The sequence below is a fragment of the Lynx canadensis genome, chromosome D4 (genome assembly GCF_007474595.2).
Source record: "Lynx canadensis isolate LIC74 chromosome D4, mLynCan4.pri.v2, whole genome shotgun sequence".
Lineage (NCBI taxonomy): Eukaryota > Metazoa > Chordata > Mammalia > Carnivora > Felidae > Lynx > Lynx canadensis.
The window spans coordinates 33895295-33910360 of NC_044315.2; the positions used below are offsets into that span (position 1 = coordinate 33895295).

The window sequence follows — 15066 nt, forward strand, 5'->3', positions numbered from 1 at the left end:
AAGGATTTCCACTCTTCTGTGCTGTTATTTTGTTTTCTTTTGTTTTTCAGTTGGGTAGTGGTAAGGATATAAAATAAATTAACATTGAATTGTGTGTCTTAATAAAAGCTGGTCTTTTTATTGCAGTAACATAAATCCTTTAAATTATAGCAGCATTTCAATTATAACCTTTTGAGTGCTTAATTCATATTGGCTTTGTTAGCTAAGTGTAAAAGCATTCCATTTAGAGTTTGGTTTTGGGAATTCTGCTCAGTTCTAAAAGATGTAATAAGATAAAAGTTTATAGGGACATATTAATTTACTATAGCATTCAGAATGATATACCATAAGTTAATTGATAATATTTCACTTAGTATGTATTTAAAAAGGTATTTCTGTTAGGATTTAGGGTTACCTAGCTTTGTGAAGATCTTTTTAAGATAAAGAACGCTAAGCAGTATAGTAAGATGAGTTGTGTGGATTGAGTTGTCACGTGTAGTTTCACTAAGATTTTTGTCCTAATGCTCCTGGATTGGATTTCACAATAACAAAATGTTAGATGTATCTTACTACTGATTTCTATAATTTATACAAAGTGCACTCAAGAGGCAGTATATGCTAATGTTTAAAAAATAGATTCTGGAACCTGACTGCCTAGATTTTCAAATATCAGGTCTGCCATTCAGTAGTGTGAGATTTGGGGGAAAATGTTTAATGTTTCCTGTGCTTCTGTTTTGTTATACATGAAATTGATTAGAAGTAGAGACTGACTCATGGCACCATTGTAAGAATTGAAGGAGTTAATATATGTGAACCCCTTGCTATATCTGTTACCATATGTATTAATTATACTAATTTTCTCCTCTTTTCAGGAACTATCAACAACTTTCAGCCTTCTGCAATCCACAATTATTTTATTTGCATAGCACACTCAAACATTATATGTGCTCACATTAATATCAAATAACTGTTGGCACACAAATAAACATTTGCTATGGGGCCTCTTTCTCTGAAACCAGTTTGGACAAATTCATCCACCTAAAGCCTTGGAGCTCACTTAGTCACATATCTGCAGTGACTTAAGTACTACAAGGCAGAAGAGAAATAAAGGAAGTCCCTGAGTCCCAGGGGCTATATTCTTTTAGATACTTTTAGAAGAAACGTAGAAACCTGAAAATAGGAACAACAGCTGTTTTGTTGTTGTTGTTTGCCTCACTCCATCCTCCCAAAGGCTTGAAATTAATATTCTGTTTTTATCAGGCAAGTTCTTTTTTTGATGAATAAATCTGATCCACCGAAGTTCTCTATCGATATCTGAGCTTTCAGCAGAACGTGAGCAAATACACAAACTAGAGTAGTGCTCCAGTATAGTAAATGGTCAGAAGGTGAGAAGCACAGTCCTACCTCCTCTCCATGCTCCCCATCTTTGTAGACCAGTTCATAGTTGGCAATGGTGTCTGAACGTGGAGGTGTCCAAGACAGCAGAATACTTGTTTCAGACTCAGGTTCTGCTTTGAAGTTTAGTGGTTGCCCTGGTACTAAAAACAGGAAAGCAAAGGACTGAGCTCACCATCACCATGAGTATTCATAAACCCTTCCATTAGTGCATCTGCTTATACCTCTCAAAATATATCCACATGTGTCAGCTTAATGGAGCTAGCTCACGCTGTACTTGTCCTTGAGAAGTATAAAATCTGTTCAAGATATAGTAGAATTATAAAATACAAAATAGAGCAGTCTCTGAATTTGATCTCAAGAATAATAAACTAATTTCATAATATTGTTGTACTAAGCGAGATGATTTATATAATGCACTTGGAATATTGTCTAAATCATAACAAGTGCTGAATACATAAAAACCTTTTCTTATTTAAAATTGAGAACTTATTCTCTAGCACCACATTTAATTTTCAAAATTATTGCCATTAGGTCTATAAAATCCCACCTTCACTCCATTAACAAAACCTATTGGTAACCAGAATCACTTAGTATTTTTTCTTATCAACACACAGTTTGAAAAAGAGGTGAAGTAAGACACAAAATACCCATCACATTCAAATAATTCTAATCCCTAATTGACTTTAAATGAGTTAACATACAAGGCCTAATGTAAACTTAATATTGTCCCTAGTGAGATAGAGTCAAATTACCACACAAATCAAAAAGTTTAGATGTTTATTATCAGAAAAATAGTAATTTAACAGCTGTCATCTGTAATTCTCATATTAGTCATATAACTCATGGAATAGACAATTTGGAAGAACTATGTATCAGATGTAATAAAGAATAGGATTTCTATCTAGCTTAAAACACTTCACCCAAATGTTTTATTAACCCCAACTCCTGGTTAACACCCTGGTAAACACCAAATCCCATTGGTCCTCTATCCCTTGTACACAAGGTTAATGTAGTTCAGCGGCATCACTAGCCCAGCTACCCTTACACTGCTCTTGGACAGTGTCTGCTCTGACTGGTTGTTGGCCATGCCATGCTGGCCACTAAATATTTGAATCATTACCCCTGATACTGTGGCATGTCTCAAAGCACTATAGTTGACCCCAGGTCCATATTTCCAGAAGTAAACATGAGAATTTTGTGTATATTTAATAAAAAAGCAAGAACACTAATACTTTATTCTGGGAGGGAAAGAACCCTAAAGGGTTTTTGGCAAATGGTCATAAGCATTGAAAAACATGAAAAATAATATACTTTGTAACTTCTTAAATAATACTTGAAGCATCATTTTCATAAGTAAGATCTTTGGAAATATAAAATGTATTACTTTTTCTTTTGTAGTCATCTCTCTTGTAGTACGACTAAAAAATTGCCTTTTGTTTAAAAAGAGAAAGTCTAAACAGATCTACCAGAATGGTTTCCAGGAACCCCAATTATTATTTTATTCCTCTGCCTGGTCTGTTAACCTATGAGTGTGTGTGTGTGTGTGTGTGTGTGTGCACATGCGTGTGTACCTGCACGTGCAAGTATACACACTCATGTCTGGACTGATGCATAAAGTGGCCAATAGTGCTTCGTATTACTAAGTGTATTCATAACCTTTTCTCTTTTTTTTGTATCACAGGCCTTGAGATTCTCATTAACTTGATGCCTCCATGAACATACTTTTTAAACAGCGTATCTGTTTTTTTTTCTTCCTTTTTTCTCTTTAAGTACTTGCCCAGTGAGAGACCTTACTTACATAATCACCCAGACTGAGAAACGTAGACAAAAGAAGCTAAAAAAGATCAAGAGCAAGAGAAGGGGGGATAGAGGGAAGTAATAAACAGGAAAATAGCAAAGCAAACAGAGAACACATTAGTTCTAAAAGGGACATACCAAAAGCACTGGCAGGAGCAACAATGGAAGTCAAGAACAATCAGAGAGGGAATTTATGATTGGATTTTAATATTCAGATGATTAAGGAGTTCTTAGCCTAAAAATACACACACAGTGAGAAGTGTGCTCACTTCTTTTTCTCTACGTTTGTTTCCTTTTTTCTTTCTCCCAACTTCTAAAAGTCTGGGAAAGAAGAGCCTTTTGATAACTCCTGACTTACGCCAAACCAGAACCCGGTCTTGTCAAGAATTAAAAACATGGACAGAACTGAAGGCCTGCTCTCAGGATAATAATTGCTTGTTATGTATTTCCTCCCTGCCTAATGCTAATAATGAACTGACATTGATTGAAAACATCTTGGGAATCTAATTAACTTTTTCTTACTTAAACTGTTTATGTTTTTGCTTTTAATTTATCTTGAACAGATTCCCAGTGGGTCTCAATGTTTCATCCTTGTTTAGTAACACAAGCTTCATCTGACCCTCTGATTCTATTAAGACACCTCTCCTAAATGGTGAATTAAATAGGCTCAAAGTTTCAGAGGTATACCGTCCATTCTACTCTTAGATAAAATAAATAATGGTCAGATGACTTCAAATGATATATACAAGGTTCTCTGCTTCTACTTTGTCCTTTTGAAGTAGTCTGGAAGGTAACTTAATTTACTAGATTTTAAACTTATGGTAGAAATACAAATGTCTAGAGGCACCAGGCAAATGAGTACAGAGACCAGGTGGGGCCTGGGGCTGATGGGAGAGTGCCTGTCCCACCTGAAGGAGTTGGTAGTATTCAGCACCAGGAGACTGATGCTTTTGCTCTTTTGTGCACTTGCCTGAACAAAACTGAAGTTGATAACAAATTCTAGGTAAAATCTTCCAATTTTAACCATTTGAAATTAATTGAACCAATTGAAATTAATTGAAAAACACTATAGGGGGGAAATGATACCTACAGGCAAAATCTAGCAAATGGGCCAGTGCTTTAAGAGACCTTTTATTATATCAGGCTCTATGTTCATAAATACCTTTAGGATGTAACTACTCAGACCCCCCTGGGAATTAGAGATTCACCTAAAGAGATTTCTTCCTCAGAGGCATTTAGTCATAGTCGAAACAACAGCAATGAAACTGAGGCATCAAAGTAAAAGAAAACAGGTGTGAAATTAATGGGTTTATTTTTGCATTCCTCAAACATAGTAGTCCTAATGATCATAATATATGTATATAAAGAAGCACTTTAGGTGGGCTCCAAATGGTCTTATTTCTCTGTACTATTTGGAAACACAGAGAGCACTTCATCCTCTGTCAGACAGACCTTTTATGCCAAATGTTGTGAGCAAGGTTCTATTAACATTTATGTTATCTACCTCCTCCTTCCCTTCTCTCTCTCTCTCTCTCTCTCTCTCTCCCCCGAGTCCTGGTCTTGGAGACCAGGTGGGGGCCTGGGGCTGATGGGAGAGTGTCTGGCCCACCTGAAGGAGTTGGTAGTATTCAGCACCAGGAGATTGATGCTTTTGCTGTTTTGTGCACTTGTGGGTCCAGTCTCTCTCTCTCAGACAGAGAGAGAGAGAGAGAAGGAAACATTAAAGACCTTGTTGAAATGTTTGCAAACATTTGTAATGTTTGTTGTAATGTACAATGTAATGTATATTTCCCTCACCAATTGACTAAACAAGATTTTATAGGAAACTCTTGAGATTCTGAAAAACTCTTAGGAAAATAAAAAGATCCTACCCAGAAACTTAAGTGCAATTATGCTACATGAAAAGGGGGGGGTGTGTGATAATACTGACCATAAACCAAATATAGAATTTAGATGTGGAAAGAGGAAATGGAGTTAGAACTTAAATTTTTCCTTAAAATTATATTTAAGAAATCATTGTATTCTGTAAAAGTGGTGTCAACATTTTAATTTTCTTCTTGATTACTTAATGTCCATAAGGAAGTACAAATATGAATTATCAGTTCCCTAAAATAAGATTAGAACCCCATTAATAAATGCAAAGGATTTTAGTATCACCACTATGATGCTTCATTTTAAATATCAGATAGCAACTCAAAGACAGAGAATGGAGAATGAATAAGAAATGAAGGACAAATCTCTATGTCATCTGAAATGCTGATCATATTAGGAAATATGGAAATTTAGGAAATATCTCTAAAAAGAAAAGGGTTAAGCATATATTGAAAGGCTAAACAACAATTTCACTTAACCATATCACAAACATGAAATATCACAGAGACTGGAAAACCTATCATTGCTAAAATACCTAGTATTTTAATAAGGTACACATTTTAAAATGTATCTAGCATTTTAATAAATTATAACAACAATAAAAGCAGCTGCCAGGATTATAGTGGTGGTAAAACAAAACAAACTTTAAAACAAAGAGTCTGGGGGCGCCTGGGTGGCTCAGTCGGTTGAGCGGCCGACTTCGGCTCAGGTCATGATCTCACGGTCTGTGAGTTTGAGCCCCGCGTCAGGCTCTGTGCTGACAGTGCAGAGCCTGGAGCCTGTTTCAGATTCTGTGCCTTCCTCTCTCTGACCCTCCCCTGTTCATGCTCTGTCTCTCCCTGTCTCAAAAATAAATAAAATGTTAAAAAAAAATTAAAAAAAAAACCAGAGTCTGATTTGTAATTGCTAAAAATATATCATTGATAAAATAAGTATTTAATACACAAACACCTGCACAAATCTTATCAATTGTCATTAAACATCAATAATAAAAAGTAAAATTTTATTATAATTGTATTTACGGCAAGAGCTCCTGGACTCCTTTTAGCTCCTTTGCTGAAACTATTTTAAGAAAGCATTTAAATTGGGCTCATAACTTCAGCAATTGGAAATCAGTCTTTTTCTAGTTTGCTTATTCAGGCCTGTTAACATATATTAATGACATGATTTACTAAGTTCTGGAAACCTAAAACATAATGTCTCTAAATGTCATAGTTTTTTAATAACATTTTTACAATGCCCAGAATTTGGAGTAGAATTTGCTTCTTGAAAAAGTTTAAAGTTGTGACTACTCAGTATTTATTTAGTAAATATACATAATTCTTCTCCTTCGAAAGACCTCTACTATTAAGATATACACATATAAATCAGTAGACTTTTCCCAAGAATCAATTAAATGCACAGAAAAATCAGAGGTCAGATGTGTTTTCTAAAAAAAGAAAAAGACATTAAGATTTAACAGATTTAGAAAGCCTACAAGTAGCATGAACATCAGGCAACATTTTGGTGTATTAGGTTTGAGATATAATTTACTACATTCTCTATCACAGTTTTATTTGCACTTCTTTTATGTAGTATAATTACTGTTTGTTCTTGTTATAATTACCTATACAAGAAAACTATATAAAAAGTCATCTTTCCAAAATGTGTATTCTAATAGTGGAAATCTTCTAGCACAACATAAATTCTTCCCTAGACAATGGCCATATACTGCATTCTCCATATTTTCAAGGTTAAATAGTGGCAAGTGACTGTAATGTAAGGAGTTAAAGCTATGAAAAAATTGGAAGATTAATCGGTGTTTCTAGAAAATAATTATTTTAAGCAAAATATTTTCATATTTAAAACCATGTAAAGATGACTTAATATTATCAACTATATGAATATCACTATTAAGGGGAAATATTATTAACTATAAAATAGATTATATTCTGATTTTCTATATTATCAGAAATACATAAATTTATATCAATCCTCTGTTTATATCAATATGTGTAACAATAATCTTAGATGCGATCAAAAGTGATAGATAACTTTCCTCTTAAACTCAGTTTGTTACTAAACACTGTTTCTTCAGAGTCTGATTTTAAACAAAAATAGGATTATTAGTGCCAGGGAATTAAAGATAAGGAAATATAACAAGCATCTTTCAGATATAGTAGACATAGAAGTTTATATATTTGTACATATGAAATTAAAATATACTTGTGGGATTCATACATATAAATCAGTAAATTTTCATAGGTTTGGGAAAGATAAAATTGCAGTGAAAATAATATCCTTAAGTTTTATATAACCTCTCTAAAATAATATTTCATAATAATTTTATGTTTTTGCCCAGCTATGATCCTAAGAAATAGCTAGTCAGCAAGAAAAAAAGGAGCAGCTCAGCATTAGTTATATTAGAACTAACATCACTGTATTTGGCAGGTGTCCACCAACATCAAATGGCCTTTGTTAATTAAACCTAGGGAACAGATCAAATCATTGTGCTATTTTGGAAGGTTTTCTTAGCCTATTGATCTTGGCAGGCACTAGTCATTATGTCATTACATATCTTCTCAATCAATAGGTATGAAAAGTACAACTATTACACAAAGTTCTTGGAAATCATGTAAAAATAGTTAGACATTGGGAACGACTATTCTAATGCATCTGTAACCCATTCATCCAGAGTTCAGAGTCCCTGGATCACAGTAACTCATGTTATATTATGTCCCTTAGGGACATAGAAAACCAAAATATGGTCTATTTAAACATCAGTCTAGATATTTCAGAAAATTGTGACCAAAGTCATTACTATCTGTCTTCTCTGTGTTCTGAATATAAGGATTCTCATGATTCCCAAGGATTCTGATGTTTTGATTGAAATTTAGTTTCAGGAACTATTTGGTATCTTAGATAGCTAAATCTTCCTCATATCAGAAAAAAAAAGTTATAAAACATTATAGATTTCTGCTTAATTGTGGTTAGAAAATTTAGAACCAAATTTAGTGATCAAGTATAATAACCTGTGAAAGGAAGTATTCCTTTCATTACTTTCAGATAAGTTTATTTTTTTAACATCTAAATATTTTTTTACATCTAAATATTTTTACATATAAATAGTTTTGCACTGGGATAATCTAATATTCACCTCAAGTATTTCAGAAGTAAATTACATATAATTCTTAAATAAAGACAGGAGTAAGTGAATATATGTTTCCTGCCTCTATTTATTTACTGAGCACCTGGTTGGCACACACATCTAGCAGGCACTAAAACTATCAAAAAAACAAATTATTATTTTAAAAGTAATAATGCCTTAAAGTAGCTAGGGTGCCTGGATTTAAATTCTGCTTCTCCCCCCAAAAAATAAAAAATAGTAATAAACTCTGCTTTCCCACTTACCAACCTTATGACCCCAAAACAAGTTCCTAAATCTTCGTCAATTCTCAATTCACTTATTGGCAAGTGGGATAATTCCACATCTACCTAATTGGGTAGTAAAATTGATACATTAAGAGTACATAGAAAAGTGCCTGGCATATGTTCACTGTTTTCATTATGAGGATGATTATATATTATTTATTAAGTTATATAATGTTTCTATCCATTACCTAATCTATACCCCTGTTAAGGGTTGAAGTGTATCCCCCCCAAATTCATATGTTGAATTTCTAACCCTCAGAATGTGACCTTATTTGGAAATAAGATTGTTGCAGATGTAATTGTTTAAGGTGAGGTCACTAGGTTGAGCCCTAACCCATCTGACAAGAATCCTTACAAAGGGGAAATCTGGACACAGAGACACACACACAGGGAGAACTTGATGTGACAATGCTGGCAGAGATCAGGTTTATGCCTCTACAAGGCAAGGAGCAGCCAAGATTGTTAGCAAAGCACCAGAAGCTAGGAGAGAGACCTGGAAGCCCCCTCGCAGCTCTCAGAAAGAAACAATTCTATGGACATCTTGATCTCAGACTTTTAGCCTCCAGAACGGAGAGACAGTAAATTCCTGTTGTTTAAGCGACCCAGTCTGTGGTATTTCATTACAGCAGCCCTAGACCAAATACAACCTCTAAACTCCATATGGTGGTTATTATTTTATTTTCTAAAGTTTATTTACTTATTTTGAAAGACAGAGGATGAGCACACAAGGAGGGAAGGGGCAGAGAGAGGGAGACAGAGAGAATCCCAAGCAGGCTCCGTGCTGTCAGGGTAGATAGAGCCTGGTGCAGGGCTCAAATGCACAACTGTGACACCCTGACCTGAGCTGAAATCAAGAGTGGGATGCTTAGCCGACTGAGCCACTTAGGTGCCCCAGGTCAATATTATTTTAGATAAGAAAATACGTTCAGAGAAATGAAGTAACTTGTCCCAGGTTATAGAGCTAAAACTGACAGACTGGCATTCAAACTCTGGTTACATTACTCCAAGACCAGAGATTTTTTTTAAAAATATCACCATTGAAAAATCAGAAAAATTAAAGGTGATGCATGGGTATATGTTCTTCTTGTGTATTTTATCTCTAAATGGCCATGGAGCTGCTAAAATAGTGCAGTAAAAAATAATCTCATAACAGCTGACCAGCTCTAGTTAACAAAAAGAACAAGAATCACAGATTTCTACATATTCCAATGAGAGGAAAAACAATGTGGAAAAAATAATCTAGTGTTTTTGTTTTCTACATATTCCAATGAGAGGAAAAATAATGTGGAAAAAATAATCTAGTGTTTTTCTGTATATTAATATAGTAAATAAATACAAAAGAACTGCAAGAGCCAAGTAGGGAAGACATATGAATGTTTTTAGGTATAACTGTGATAAAGCGTATTATTTTAGTTATATTTCATATTATTAGAGAAAACAATAAATCTATGAACAAACCAGTGAGAACCAAATAACAGAATAAAAATAAAACAAAGCCAGGCAGGCTATAAATATGTTCTGACATCTCTAGTAGCCAGGGAAAATAGGTAAACACATTGAGTCATATGATTCATAAAGCATGAAACATGAAGACAACTCAGTGGTTAAACATAGGTTTATCTAGTTTTGACACCTGAAAAAAAATCATTTCCAAGATTACCAATGAGTTATACCTACAGATTATAGCTACTATCTCCAAAAATATAGTTTCTATGTAGAGTCTCAGAACAAACCAATGGCATGCTGCCAAAACACTCAGATGGACACAAGTTATAAGGCATCAGCGCAATAAGAAGCCAAATTAATAGCTCTCAGATGGTCAAGAATAAACTTTAGAAGACAGCTGTTATGTCATATTCCCAAGCCACGGCAAAATTGATCACTTTGAATCAAAGACCAGAGAGGTTTAATATCTGCTTATGAAAATAAAATCACTGAAAGGGCCGAGTGTTTCTCCACAAAATAGTTTGATGTCTACTCTAATGCCCAATAAAATGAGTCAATGAGGCCCCAAAGTTTGATCTCAGATCTTGATAACTGTCTTTCTCTATCTATGAAGGCATACAAAGAAAAAAAAACCCTTAGGAGATTATTTTTAGTGGGTAGCTTCCTTTCTTATATTTATAAGACATTTAAATGTCCAAGACCCCCTGGCAAATGATTTTATTTTTAACCTTATCTTGAGCCATCCAATCTTTCACAAGTTAAATAATTTTGTAAAAGTATTCCATCAGAGTCACTACTATAAAGCACCACAGTCCTGTTTCCAAAATGCTGCATGGAGGATGCATTCATCTATCTCACGCAGAAAAATCTTCAAGCCGTTTAGGTACAAATTATAAAAAAATAAAATAAAAATATGCTAAATGCATCCCTCTACTTAAAACTTTATTTAGTCTTTCAGGTGTCCATGCCTGTTTCTTTCCAGATGACTTATCTTAACCTCTCATTTAGAAACTCTAAGTCTCAAAAATTAAAATTCACATTCACTTTGTTCTTTCTCTGTTCACCATTCACACATCTTGGCACCAACTCCTCCCCTCCTTCCCTACTCCCCATCCAAACCAGACTTACCTCCTGTCTGAGTGATGACTTGTATGTCACTTGAAAGTGGACCATCTCCAATTGAGGTAAAAGCCAGAACTTTGACAGAATATGTTTTCTGGGGCACTAAGTTGCCAATAGTAGTGATTTGGCTGTCAGCTACATTATGCTTCATCCAGTTGTTGACATGCTGTGTGGGATCCATTGTATAATAAACTCTGTATCCTTGGATCTGTCCATTTGGCTCCTCAGGCTCCTTCCACTGTACCAAAATGGTGGTTGAACTCAACATCCGCGCCTGGACATCCCGTGGGGCACTGGATGGTGCTTGTTCTGAGGTCTGTGTTAGCACAGGCTCACTGGGAGGTCCCCGCCCAATGTTATTAACAGCAACAACCCTGAATTCATAATCCGAGTAGGGACTTAGTCCAGCGACACTGTAGCGTGTGGTCGCCACCCCATCAATTTCTTTGTAAGGTTCCTCAGAATTTTTAGGTTTATGCTGAATGATGTAGTAAGAGACAGGCTCAGGGTTCCCAGAGTCCCACGTCAATGTGATGCTTGTGGCTGTGCTCTCGGTCACTACGGGCGTTCCTGGAGGTTTGGGTAAGGCTTAGGGGGAGAAAAAGGGACAGTAAGTATCCATCATATCTAAGGTGTTAAAAAGATCTATACACTCTACTACTGGAATGACAGAATTATGTATCTACTGAAGAATAAATTAAAACAAAAGATAGTTTTCTACATGTGTAGGACAGATGCATAGGGGACAAATTTTACTAGAAGCACATTACAGCACTGTATTTTGGGGCTTGTATCCACGTCCATCACTTATTAGCTATGTGATCCTGGATGCACTGCATAGCCTCTTCTTTGCTTTAGTTTTCTCATGTGAGAAATAGGAAAAACTGTATCACTGAACTTGTATGGTACAGTTGGTGAACTGTTTCATGGGTTTGCTGGAAAGACTAATGAGCTACTCCAGTAATGCTCTTAGAATGTATCCAGCACCCTCAAAAAACATTAGTTGCAATTATTACTATTATTATAACCATGACCTTGGCCAACTAGCCCCTTGCTTCAAGAAATAAATGATATAACTAAATACCAACATTGAAAAGAACACAATTTGGAATATATTGAAATGGCATTAAATTGTTATGGAAGAATAATATCCATATTGTTTTCCAGTTGTAAGGCATAGATTATTATTTTTTTACATATAGTAATATAACCTAACCAAGAGGTTTTTTTTTTTTTATTTTTTTTCAACGTTTATTTATTTTTGGGACAGAGAGAGACAGAGCATGAACGGGGGAGGGGCAGAGAGAGAGGGAGACACAGAATCAGAAACAGGCTCCAGACTCTGAGCCATCAGCCCAGAGCCTGACGCGGGGCTCGAACCCACGGACCGCGAGATCGTGACCTGGCTGAAGTCGGACGCTTAACTGACTGTGCCACCCAGGCACCCCACCAAGAGTTTTAAGAAAGAATAGTAAATTTAAATTGATTAATTTGAAATTCAGTTTTTTTAGTTAATATTTGAAAATGCTTAACTAAATTACAGTACATTCACAAATAACTTTTTAAAGCAGTTTTGGTCATAATATGTATTCTATACTCAATACCAATAATACCTGAAATTATAGCTACCTGGCAAATATTCACAATTAAATCCATCTTTTAGAGCTCCAATTCTTGACATTTAGCAGAAGAACCTCACTCAAAATGCTACTGATTAACAATACAAACCATCCACACTGGTGACCTCATACTTAAGCATATCACTCTGGAGAATGATTTTGAAAGGTATTTTTAGTAGGGGAGAAAGGACAATCCCATTAGCTAATATTTTGGAAAAAGCTTAGGATATAACACTCAGATGATTAGCCTTTTAGTGCCCTTTTCCCTTGTCAACATAAAGGCAAAAAGTACAATACTCAAGTACAATGGCAGCTTTTTAAGAGTAGTAAACTTGTACTTGAATATTGCTCTATCCTCAATACCTAAGCCCAGCAGTGTTAAGCAAATGAATGCCTAACTGAATGAATGAGTCAGTCACTATCTTCCAGTTGCTCTTTTTGTTTTGATTTACTTTTTGCCTTCAAGATTTACCCTTATGTTTATTTACTTTTGAGGTGTGGAGGGTAAGGAATGGCAAGAGTCAGGAAAACAAAGATAAGAAATTGAACAAGAATTTCGTTTATGTGACTCCTGATTTTAAATTCTTGAAGGTCTTCACTAAACCTTCAAATATTTAGAGCTGAAATAGTTATTATAGGAGAGGTGATTCAATGTTTGCATTTTACTCTAAGAACTCTAGCGTGATAATATTTGGCCAAGGGATTTTACTGAAAATAATAAAAAGATATTTGTTTAAATATTCTGGATGGGAATTTTTCAAAAGAGTAGATGATCCAAATTTTCCCTAGATGTCTTTCTGAATTATTCAGGCAAGTGAAAATATTGCTAATTAAAACTGTGTTTACTGATACTTAGACATTTGTTTGTCACATTTACTGTACACTATAGGTTTTGTGTCTATAATGTATGGAGAAGTGTGAGTATGCTTAGTACAGTTAAGGATAGGCAATACAATGTCACTATTTTTAAATGACTAAATGTTGACACTGATGTGTATCTTTGTTCTCATGGCATTATTGCTTTAATATGGCATTTATTTGATATATATTCTTGGTGAGGGTATGACACCAATTATAACATGTGCGTTACTTTTTTTAGGATCATACTTCCTGGAAAGCAAAGACAATTTGTGTTCATTTTTGCAATAGCTCCAGACTTTTGCAAGAAACCAGGCATCTTCAGTCTCCCCTTTTTTGCAAAAGTGTTGTAGAATTCTACAAACACTGATAAAACCGATTAGTGGCTCACACACTTACTTCTGTTTTCTTTGTTTCAAAAATATTTGTGGAATATAGAACTTTAGTTATATTTAGTGCACTCATTTAAAGGAAATAACATTTCTTGAGCACTTCATGCACAGAAGGTAAGAGATAAATTTAAAATAGAATATAATGCCACTTACATTTTGATTTTTGTGATAGGAACCATCAAAAATTTAAAACATCTATTATTAGACCACATTGATTTAACTATTTATCTTTCTTTTTCTTTTGTCTGCGTGGATTTGAGCATTTATTAATACTTCTTTGGCTTTTTCTATCATGTCACTCTTGAAATTTTTTTTTCATGTTTATTTATTTTTGAGAGACAGAAAGAGACAGAGAATGAGCAGGGGAGGAGCAGAGAGAGAGGGAGACACAGAATCTGAAGCAGGCTCCAGGCTCGGAGCTGTCAGCACAGAGCCCGGCATGGGGCTCGAACCCACAAACCATGAGATCATGACCTGAACCGAAGTCAGTTGCTTAACCAACTGAGCCACCCAGGCGCCCCATCTATCATGTCACTCTTACCAGGATTCTGGATTAATATGAAACCTGTATGCATCAGGTCTATCAAAATGGTTGACTGCATTTAACATTCCTCATTCTGCCTGGCTAGTGCATGGGCCCAGCCTATTGTTAAATATTTTGATGACTATCATTACTTAGGCTGTCAATCCTTTTAATGGAGAATCTGCCTACCTAGCTAGACATGTGTATCCTATATGGTACCATAGATATGATTAGACTTTGGCATCTGAAATACTGAATGATGAATTGATTCCTTTTAGTATTCCAAGGATAGACTTTGTGAAGACATTAGTCAGGTGAGTTGAGTATACCCAGACCCTCAAAGCAAGAACCACTGAGCATACCTTTGACAGTGATCTGTGCTATTGCTTCAATGACACCTAGTGTTGACATGGCAACACAGGTGTAGTTTGCTGACTGTCTTACATCATTCAGTTCCAGTACATTTCTTCCTATTGGCATATCATCTTCAGGTGTCAGATCTTCTGCCCCCAACATCCACTTCACATAAGGCATTGGTGACCCCACGGCCACACAGGTGATATTAACACTTCCACCTGGCATGATTTCATGATTAGTAGGTGGGATAGAGAATCTTGGTGGGACACGGCGAACTGGAACAAAACACAGG

The 15066-nt window shown here is 35.3% G+C and overlaps 1 protein-coding gene across 37 annotated transcripts in view; it reads right to left on the bottom strand.

Moving 5' to 3' along the window:
• The window catches only part of PTPRD (protein tyrosine phosphatase receptor type D), a 528787-nt gene that overhangs the window by 180068 nt on the left and 333653 nt on the right, over nucleotides 1-15066 (bottom strand). For all 37 annotated transcript variants that reach the window (XM_032595610.1, XM_032595608.1, XM_032595594.1 and 34 more), the window contains 3 exons: nucleotides 14780-15049; nucleotides 11032-11613; nucleotides 1384-1517 (listed from right to left, as the gene is read on the bottom strand). In XM_032595610.1, coding sequence (XP_032451501.1) covers nucleotides 1384-1517; nucleotides 11032-11613; nucleotides 14780-15049 — 986 coding nt within the window. The remainder of the gene's footprint in view (nucleotides 1-1383; nucleotides 1518-11031; nucleotides 11614-14779; nucleotides 15050-15066) is intronic.